At 55.4% G+C, this 9716-nt stretch overlaps 1 protein-coding gene across 1 annotated transcript; it reads right to left on the bottom strand.

The window, feature by feature from the left end:
* Window positions 1-4187: 4187 nt before the first annotated feature.
* HHEX (hematopoietically expressed homeobox) lies at window positions 4188-9390 on the bottom strand. Its single transcript, XM_063339835.1, has 4 exons — window positions 8879-9390; window positions 7016-7194; window positions 6741-6791; window positions 4188-5088 (listed from the first exon to the last, which is right to left on the bottom strand). The coding sequence occupies exons 1-4, from the start codon at window positions 9258-9260 to the stop codon at window positions 4855-4857; spliced, it is 846 nt and encodes a 281-aa protein (XP_063195905.1). The 5' UTR covers window positions 9261-9390; the 3' UTR covers window positions 4188-4854.
* Between the last annotated feature and the right edge of the window lie 326 nt (window positions 9391-9716).

The following is a 9716-nucleotide window of genomic DNA, read 5'->3' as shown; positions in this document are numbered from 1 at the left end:
TCGATCTCATCTACTCCTTTAAACAGCTACCTGAAAATGCCCAGCCCGCGTGCACGCACACATACCCGTTGAAGTGTCTTCTACAAAGTCAGCAGATAAATTCTTAGTCATTAGTATATTTCCTTACACTGTTTTACTTCTACCAGGCTGACTGGAGAGTGAAGAAGTTAGAGTAACTGTTTCCCAGAATTGTACTAGCATCTTTGACATCTTAAACAATACTTTCAGGAAAGAAAAAGAATTCAAAAAAGGGGAAAAGTCACTGCCACAACTGAAGAACAAGCATGAGTCCAGCCCCATGGTCCTTTAATGTCAGGCCCTTTTTTATAGGGGAAAAAAAAAAAAAGACTATTAGTTCTATTTATTATTCAGGCTTAATCACATGGGTGGGTATCAGTCTGGTAGGAAAAAAATCTACATCTCAATTAGTCCCATTAGAGACTGTGTCTTTATAACATGGGTGGGTATCTGACATTCAGGGGAAAATTAACAAGTCACCAACTCAATTGAAAGAGTCCACCAAATAATAATCTCCTGATATAACTCCAAGTGACCAAAATAACACAGCCTGGATTTGCTTGAGATTCCCTGGTTTTAGTAGTCATTTGTCAAAGCTTTCAAACAATGGAGTTGTGAAGTGGAGCCAGTTAAGTGATCATGATGAGGCTTTTTCACGATTGTGTCAAGTGGTTTTTTAGCCTTAGCGTGCACCACCTGAAATATTTTAGAAATACACATTGATTTCCTGTTTTGAATAAATAGGAAGAAAGCAAATCTCCAGTGCTCGTGAGGCCTGATGCCAACATAATTCGTGATTTAAAATAAGACAGAGACTCCACAAAGGCTCTTTGATAAGCAGTTGTCATCACCTACAAACCTGGAAAAAATCTTTCTGTCCTTGCTAAGCCCAAACCATCATTAAACACTAATGGGAAGTTGATCTGAGTCAGATCAGCATGTTCGGACCTGCTGTTGGTGCTTATTTCAGGTTTTCAGCACTGTCCATCTTGAAACTTTCTCATGTGGTAAAATAACGTCTTTGAAATCTTACCTTTTTTATATATATACGTAGCTGAAAGACAATAATACCCATGCACAGATTTTTTTTGTCCGTCTGATTTTTTTGTCCTCTGAGGAGACATCAAATAACAGATTTCTTCGGGGCCTTATGTCATTTATCGCTGTCCGCTAAACTGAGTGGTAAACCTTCCATGTCTCCGACATGACCAGGGGAAGGTCCTTTGCAGTGAAAGCAAACAATTAGGAGCCCTAAGTTATTATTTCCTATTATTGTGCAATAAAAGAGGCTCCGGCCATTTCAGTGCGAAGGATAAAAGTGTCCAGGATTGCAAACATCGTGCAACCACTTTCCACCACCACCCCTTCCCTCCGCCCCCGCGGAAGCACTGGAGGCTCCCCGGGCGAGCGCGATCGGGCTGACCCACGCGTGTCCCGGCGGCCGGTGCCGCGCTCCGGCAGCCCGGAGTCAAAGTACACAGGCGGCCGGGTCGATATCCTATTAGGCTAGAAACAGTTCTGTATATCAAAGGCCGACGAACCTAATGACTAAAAATATAAGTACCTGACCCGGAGGATTAATCACACACTGTCAAGCTGATATTGGTGCAATTCTTCCAATCATTAACGTTTTGCTTACAAAAATGTGCTTTTCTGTTTGTTTTTCTGCTAAATGATAACCATTTTCAAGTTGAATCGGCTGATAAAAAAGTCGAAAACAAGACGGGAGTTGTGCTGGAAAGGTCATACGTGCTAGTTCGGCATGAAATAGCCAACAGGCAAACAAATAGGAAAAAGCAGGGTGGCACGGAGGGGGCTCGAAGATTTTGCCGAACGGTGTAAAGTGCTTTGGCTGTTTTTCTCCTGCCGAGAACAAGAGCCAGGGCATCCCCACGCGGGTCTCCCCCGCTGTGGAAACGGGCTTTAGGCGTTAGGGACAGCTGCTGGGGGCGGGGGGGGGTAAATGGGGGGAATATTCCTCTAATTGCAGGCGGCAGCTCAGCCCCTGGCTCGCCGCCCCCGCCGGTGTGTTTTACCTACCGTGAGCCCCTCTCCCCGGGTGGGTGGGAGAGCAAGACCCACAGCCGCGCTGGGTGACAGCGCTGTTGTCACCTGTCCCGACACCCGGGAAATCCACATCCCCGGCCCGCCGGCTGCAGGCAATGCATCCGCGCTCCCCACCTGCAGGGAGCCGCCAAATCCCCCGCCGCAGCTGGAAAAGCGCCTGGCTTTAACGAGCCCAGCTTTCCGGGACCACGTTACACCGGCGGGGACACAGACCCGAGCGGTGCCTCGGGCAGAGACCCCCCCACCCCTGCCATCCATCGGGCAGAGACCCCCCACCCCTGCCATCCATCGGGCCCTGCAAGTCTTTAAGCGCGGCTGGCTCCCCGCTTGCCCCGGGCAGGGAACGCCGGCATCGCCCCGCGTGGAAATGGGGTTTCTCAGAGTTCACCCAAGGCCCCGCACCCCCGGGCCGCCGCCTGTCGCCCACCCGTCGCGGCGGCTCTGTCCCACGCGTGTTCCCGTCCCCGTGCCAAAGCACAGCCGTAACACGAAGCCGCCCTGAAGAGATAACGCCAGTTTCGTGCTCCCTGGTTTCGGTCGGCACAGGCAGGCAGACAAGAGATGGAAAAATGGCAGGGAAAGGGCCAGGGCGCCCCCCGCCCTGCTCCCCGCACCCCCCGCAGCTCCCGCGGCTCAGCCCCAGGGACGCGCGGCGGGCTGTGCCCGTGCCCCTCGGGAACCGGGCTGAGACCCGCGACAGAAACACCCAGCGAGGGGAAAAGGCGAAGGATGGAAAGGCGTTTGCCCCTCAGCGGAGCCCCGCTGCGCGCCTTCCCCTCCCGGCGGCGACTTCCTCGCCTCGGGCGCCCCGGCGCTTACCGGGCCGAGGGGGCGGCCGGCGGCTTCGCCCCTTCCCCAGCGAGCGCGGGCAGGTGGCAACGGAACTTCCCCTTTACTTTATGTTTTCAAGCCCCGTCCACGAACGCAGATTTCAAAGAATAATCCAAAACTAAAGCCACTCAGTTATTCAGAAAACTCAGCCGCTATTTCTGGGAGCATTAACGCGCTCAGCCGCGACGCCCCCGCTGCCCCTAAGGGCCGTCGCCCCTCGCCAGTCAAAATTGCTCCCTAAAATCCTTTCCTGGGACTAGAAGCCTCCCTGGCACCCGGCCGGGGGAATGTCCCTGTCTCCCGCGTGCTCGCTGCGGCGCCCGGGGGGGGCTGAAGACGCCAGGCTGCTCCGGGCGAGTGCCCACCCCCGGGGTGCCCGGTCCCGGGGGCATTTCCCCGCACCCCCGTGTTCCACGCTCCTTCCCGCGCTCCCGGGCCGGCATCATTTCGGAGAAAGGCCGATGAATAACCAGTATTGACTCTGGCGGGTCAGCGGCTGCCCCGGCTGGGGTCGATGCCCGGCCCCGAGCAGGCAACGCCGGCCCCGCTCCTCCTCCAGCCCGTGCCCCCCCGGGCCCCCCCCAGGGTCGGGGCGACTCGGGGGTAAACACCGCCGCTTCCAGCCGGGCCTCGCACATCAGGCTTTCCTCCTCCCGCCGCAGAGACCTTTCCCGAGCGGGGAGGAGGCGTGCGGGTACAGGCAAAGCTGAAAATCGGTGTGGCAGACTCAAAGACAGAAAAAAAAAAACAAAACCCAAGAAAAAGAAAAAAAGCAATGAGCCCACGCGAGATCCCCGCAAGGCGAGGGCGCACAGAAGGCTGCAGGGTGGCCGGTGACCGGCACAATACCGGAGGGAAAAGCCCGATTACAACACGCCTGGGGGGGGGTGGTTGGGATTTCTTCTGCCATAAACTGGACGTCCAGCACGACAGGTGGTGCAGAGTTTAGTTTTATTTCACAGACAAGTCCATCAAAAATTAAATACCAGGTTTCGCTTTTTTTTTTAACATTGAACAAATATGTACAAAATATGAACATCATGAGGTATAAAACCACAAGACTTTTAAAGAAAACTAGTATGTACAGAAGCAGATATGTATACATAGGCATTATCTTCCCACGGCTGTGTGCCTGACTTAACCCCCACAGCTGATGCCAGTTTCTCTCCTGCAGCAGGGCCCTATCACTCCCTGCATTTTCTTCTCAAACACGAAATCTGTAAAATAACAGCGCTAGAGATTTTCAAGGAGAAAAATATGTGGGGGGGGGGTTTCCTGCAAATGGAATCATCCAGATGGAGGGGAAAAGTCCTCAAAAATCTGAGAAGGCACATTTCATTTTACGCGAGAGCAAAACTCAGTCTGTCCAAAGATTCTACCTGATGAACGGAAGGATGTCTCAGTGGAGAGCACCATGGCAGGTAAAAGGTTGAGAGCATAAGGCACTTGTCGGGATGGTCAAATCCCTCCCTGTTTCACAGAACATGTTTCTCTGCTTGCAAAGGGCGTTTAAATTAATCTATTTAAACTACATTTGTTTACACATACAAAGGGCTTAGTCCTCCAATCCATACTCACTTCCACGCTAACTAGAGAGGAGTTTTGCTTGATCACCAACAGCAGCTGATTCAGACCCCCTGTGAGTAAGGACAGGGTGCAGTATTATATTCCAGTTGCAACATCGATTAATGTACAAATATATCTTACAAATAATTAAATACAAACCATGTTCCTTTAACCAAATTAGAGATCTGCCAAAAATTGACTCTTTGCAGAAAATACATCTTTCTTTCTCTGCTTATTATAAAACAAATTGTTTTGTTTTTTTTTTTTCTTTCAGTGGAACCGTGAAAGTTTTCTCCTGTAGCATAATATTCTTCCAAACCAGCCCCTGGTAAAGTGCAAGCCGAGTTAGGGTCCACTCTCCACATGGGGCCGTTAGTGGGTAGGATTGTAATAGCCTTTATCGCCTTCAATGTCCACTTCTTGATCGGAGTCATCAGAGACGTCTGACTCCAGGTCCTCCTGTGAGGCTGGCGAGGGGGTGTACTGCGAGCCATCCAGGGACACCTCCTTACCCTTCTGCTCGGGGGTCGGGCAGCTCTCCGGCCTTTGGTCACTGTGATTGTCAGCACCTTCCACTTCTTCTTTTTTGGTGGCCTGAGGGTTCTCCTGCAATTAAAGCAGCCTGCTTTATACAGAAATACAGACTACGGAGCCAAGAGGCCTGGGAATCCCAGCTGTCCTAGGTGGGAAAACCACCTTAGGTTTCCTGCAGGAAAAGGCAGGTGTCCTGCTACCTCCCCAGGCCTCCTGCCTATAAATCTGCTGGAGTGGGCCGGGGCCGGGCGAGGGCTCAGCCACACACAGGGGCTCAGCTCTCATCCCACTCGCCGGCAGCCACGGGGGCTGCTGCCGCGAATAAGGCTCCTTGGCAATGGTTATCACAGCCACTTCAAAAGAGTCAGGAGCTGCCAGAGCCCAGGAACCTCTGAACTTTTGTCTTTAGCAAAGCAAATGTTTATTATGAGCTACAAACAGCGACACACAGCTTCCTCCTGCCCCAATCTTTCTTTAATTACACCCAATGGCAAAAGACAGGAGGCCGAATCCACCAGTGGCCCGACAGCAAACACGAAAACATTACTAACTGAGCTAAAACTCGACATTAAACACTCCCCATTAAAACCAAACCAAACCAAACCAAAACCTTATTTCTGAAGGCAGGAGTAGCCCTGCATCGGCAGCCGTCTGGGGAGCCCAGTCCCCTAAGGGGGCATGAAATGATACTCTTAAGAGAAAGCAGGCAGAGACATGAACCCATGATATAACCGTGCGGGCTCGGAGAAATGGATGTGAATGAAAAGGAGGAAATGACTTAAAATGGCCGAGATCCCAAGCGAGCTCTCCGGACACCGCGGCGTGGGTCAGGCCCCAACGAGGAGGCGGCACCGCCAGGGACCCAACCCGGCTCTTGCCGGAGTAAAGGGGTTTTATTCAAAAATCAAGTGAAGCACGGGTTAAACCCAGGGGAAGGTCCCAGAACAAATATATCTACAGCATGGCACAGCAATTAGTTTTCTTTTCTTATTATTTTTATATTAAAGGCTGATTTACCAGTAAAACTCTGCAGTCCCTGTCACACTTACTGAAGCCAGACTCAGGCCACAATGCAGGGATTTTTCACAAATTTTTACGCCAAGGTGCTTCGATCTGGCCGGGCCAGGCAGGACCGGGCCCTTTGGGACGTAAAGTAAAGATTTATCTGCTTGAGCACAATTTCTAAGGGAAGGGAAACCGCATCAGCATCTCAGCCTTATACACTGTAACTATTTGTAAATGAAAAGTAAAAGCTATTCAATTTTCCGTGTGGCTCCTCAAAACAAATAAGGTGTTTGTACCTGCCTTTCCCAACGTTGTCAGAATAAATCGACTTGTGTTTGTTAAGAGAGGGAGATTTAAAAGACTGGCAAATATTCTTCTCCAAAACAACTGCCTAAGTAATTTACTGACAATTACTTATCTCCTCCACGTTAATTGGCTAAACAACATATGGGTTTACAAAACAATTAGCGTGGAGTTTTAATAGGCGGTGTGTGAAAGCCGGGCATAATTGATATAGGAACTACATTAGGAGCTTTTAACGTTAGTGCTGCCTGAACGAGCCCTCATGGGTTCCAGCATGACTATTTGTCTTTTTAATCAAGGTGAAGAGGTTAACAGCCTTTCAGATGACTTCTGCATACAACCTGGAATAGGCGAGCACGGCGTAAGATAAGACAATTAAAATACTTATTTCTATAGAAACGGAAACATCCCCGTACCTGCTTTAGACGCCTCCATTTGGCTCTGCGATTCTGAAACCACGTTTTGACCTGAGCAACGACAACGAGAGAAGGCACGGGGTAGTCTCGGAGCCGGTGAGCGCCGGGAGCCTTACCCGAGCCGCAAACAGAAAGCAACATCCAGCCCCCCCGTCGCTTCCCCCCGCCCCGAGCCGGACGGGTCCCCAAGCGCGGTGCGGCCGCAGCGGGGCCGGTGGCGCCAGGGCTGCCCGGGGATGGGGGTGCGGTGGCCGGGGGTGGGGGCACGGCCTCACCTGCCTCTCGCTGAGCTGCAGCATCTTGGCCAGGCGCTTCCTCTCCGGCGGGGAGAGGTATTTCTGCGTCTCGAACTTCTTCTCCAGCTCGATGGTCTGGTCGTTGGAGAAGCGGACCTGGCCCCCTTTCCTCTTGTGCAGGGGCCGCTGGATGAAGGGGCTCCACAGCAGCGGCTTCCCTTCAAAGAGACGCACAGCGCCCAGGGTCACCGGCCGGCCGCGGACACGCGTGTCCGCAGAGCCCCGGTCCCTGAGCCCGGTCCCGGAGGCACACCGGGTCCAGCGCCCGCTAATTTCCTTCGCCTGACTTTATTTCCCCCAGTTCCCAGTCTGATCTTTCGCCTCCTCTGATTTTTCACCTCCGCCGAACAGAGAGACCAGTTAAAGCCACTCTACGGGCTCTGGCAACATTTCCGTCAATGTGTTTCCTGTTGGTCTATCTCGTAAAGAAAAGACAGAGAGAGAGAGAAGAAAAAAAAAAAAAAAAAAGACCTTTGCTTCCTTCTGCTCTTTCACTGCGATGCCCCAGAGAAACCGTCTCCCTTTCTCTGCACCAGTGCCGGGGTCCCCGCGGAGAGTGGGGACATTGCGGGGCCGGGCGTGGGGGATGCGCCCACACAAGGGCACGGCCCTCCCTCCCCCCCCCGCTCCCGCTCCGGGCAAGAAGCGCCCCAAGCCTTCTTGGCTTCCCCGGCCGGGGACTTGCCCGCCCGTGGCCGCGGGGTGTCCCCCAGGCCCAGCCCCGGGCTCGGGGCAGCGATGCGGGGCGAGGCGGCGCAGGCAGGGACACGTCGGGGAGCCAGCCCCGCTGCGGAGCGGCAGCCGCGTCCCGGGGCCGGAGGCTCTGGCCAGTGCCACTGAGTCACTCTGTTTGTCTTTCTGTCTTGCTGCCTGCACCCTTTGAAATTTGCTGCATTGTTTTTCAAGATTTTGCTTGCGTCAGGCTTTAGTAATTCTGGTGCAAAACAGACTCAAAAAATAGGAAGCAACTGGTTATTTTAGCTGTCATAAAGTCACATCCCACACAGAGGAAATGAACAATATCAGAAAAACGGATCCCGGCTATCAGAAGTCGAGTGTTTCCTGAATTTGTCTGTATTGAGGATGTCGATAAAGTAATCAGCAATGTGCACGACTCCCGGGGAAGAGCCTGCTTCAGGCGGCCAGGAAAACACTTAACAGCTTCTGAAACCAGATTTACTCCTATCGAGAGCTCAAGGTTTCCTGTATGAACGGAAAGGGTCAGCCTCTTTCACTGCACAAATGCGGTGAGTCAGGTCCAGTTTTGCAATCACTATGAACAAGTGCTGCAGCTCTGGCGCGGGGCTCAGCCCCCGCAGCGGGGACCCTTTCCCCGGCCGCGGGCGAGAAAAGGGCCGCCGGGGCCCCGGCCAGACCCGACCCGGCCCGGCCCGGCCCGGCCCGACCCAACGGGAGCCGCGGGGGCCCCGTCGAGCGGAGCCGGCCTCCCGGCTGTTTTTCAAGTCATCCGCAGGAAAAGGCTGAGATCTGCCATGCGATCTCCCAGCACAATTAAAACTCCCCACCAAAACCACACGCGACATTACTAAGGACACTCTCAGAGTCACTTGGTTGAAGAAAACAAATCTGAGTCACCGCGGCCGCGCACTGTGGTCTCGCTCCCAGCGCCGGAGCGCGGCGCGTCTTTAATTTACTGTAAATCAGACGGGGGCCGGAGAGAGACCGGGGGGGGGGCGCGAAAAGACGGCGGGGCAGGCAGAGAAGGGGAACAGATTTCAGTCACTTCCCATTCCCCGCCAACCCCGACGGCGGGACGGGGACGGGACGGGAGCAGCTCGGCGGCAAACGGGGAGGGCCGGGGCAGGGGGGGGCATGGCTTACCCAGGGGGTCCTGCCGGATCAGGGCGTGCGCGTAGTCGCCGACGGCGCGGGGGAAGGAGTAGAGGGGCCCGGCGTAGGCGCCGGTGCCGTAGGTGGCGGCGAGGTGGTGGGAGAAGGCCGGGTGGATGGGGGTCGGCTCGTAGATGGGTGTCCGGTACGGGGACACCAGGCTGGTGAAGGAGGAGTTGGGCGACGGCAGCGTCGGCGGCGGCGGGGCGGGCAGGGAGTGGGGGGCCGGGGCGGCGGCGGGGCCGCGGCCCAGGATGTCCTCGATGTAGAAGGGCGTGGGGTGCGCGGGCTGGAGCAGCGGCGTGGGCGCGTACAGCGGGACGCCGACGCCCAGGGCCGCCGCCGGCGCCGCGCCCGGAGGCTGGTACTGCATGGCGCGGCCGCCGCCCGCGCACCCCCCCGCGCCCCCGGCCGCCCCTGCGGAAAGCCGGCCCCGACCGCGGCGGCTGGGTGCTGGCACCGCCGCCGCGGGTTTCTCTGGGCTCGGGTTACCCTTCGATAGGTTTCTATTGGCGCGGGGCGGAGCCCGCCCGGTCTCTGTCCCCTTCCTGCCACGGCTCCGTCTAGCCAATGAGCCCGGCCAGGGAAGGGGGAAACCACCCCCCGCCGGCAAACGCTCCCCCCGCCTCCCCGAGCAAACTCCCCGCGGCGCCAATCAACCACCGCCGCAGCCGGGGGGAGCCCAGGCAGCGGGGCGCGATCCGCAGCCCGCCCGGGCCCCGACGGCACCGAGCGGGGGATCCGAGGGTACGGAGCGGGGGTCCGACGGCAGCGGGCAGGGGGCCGGGCGCTGCTCCCCACCGGCTCCCGTTCCTCTACCCACGCACGG

This window comes from Chroicocephalus ridibundus, chromosome 6 (genome assembly GCF_963924245.1).
Source record: "Chroicocephalus ridibundus chromosome 6, bChrRid1.1, whole genome shotgun sequence".
In the NCBI taxonomy this organism is placed as follows: Eukaryota; Metazoa; Chordata; class Aves; order Charadriiformes; family Laridae; genus Chroicocephalus; species Chroicocephalus ridibundus.
Note: the sequence above shows the minus strand (reverse complement) of the source record. Positions and strands in the feature narration are given on the sequence as shown.

What these genes read in the sequence shown, in the direction of transcription:
- HHEX (XM_063339835.1), bottom strand. Translation starts at nt 9,260, where the DNA reads ATGCAGTACCAGCCTCCGGGCGCGGCGCCGGCGGCGGCCCTGGGCGTC. An exon ending in GATCCGGCAGGACCCCCTGG is followed by an intron (nt 7,195 to 8,878) that starts GTAAGCCATGCC and finishes GTCTCTTTGAAG; the next exon opens with GGAAGCCGCTGCTGTGGAGC. An exon ending in AATGGAGGCGTCTAAAGCAG is followed by an intron (nt 5,089 to 6,740) that starts GTACGGGGATGT and finishes CTTTAATTGCAG; the next exon opens with GAGAACCCTCAGGCCACCAA.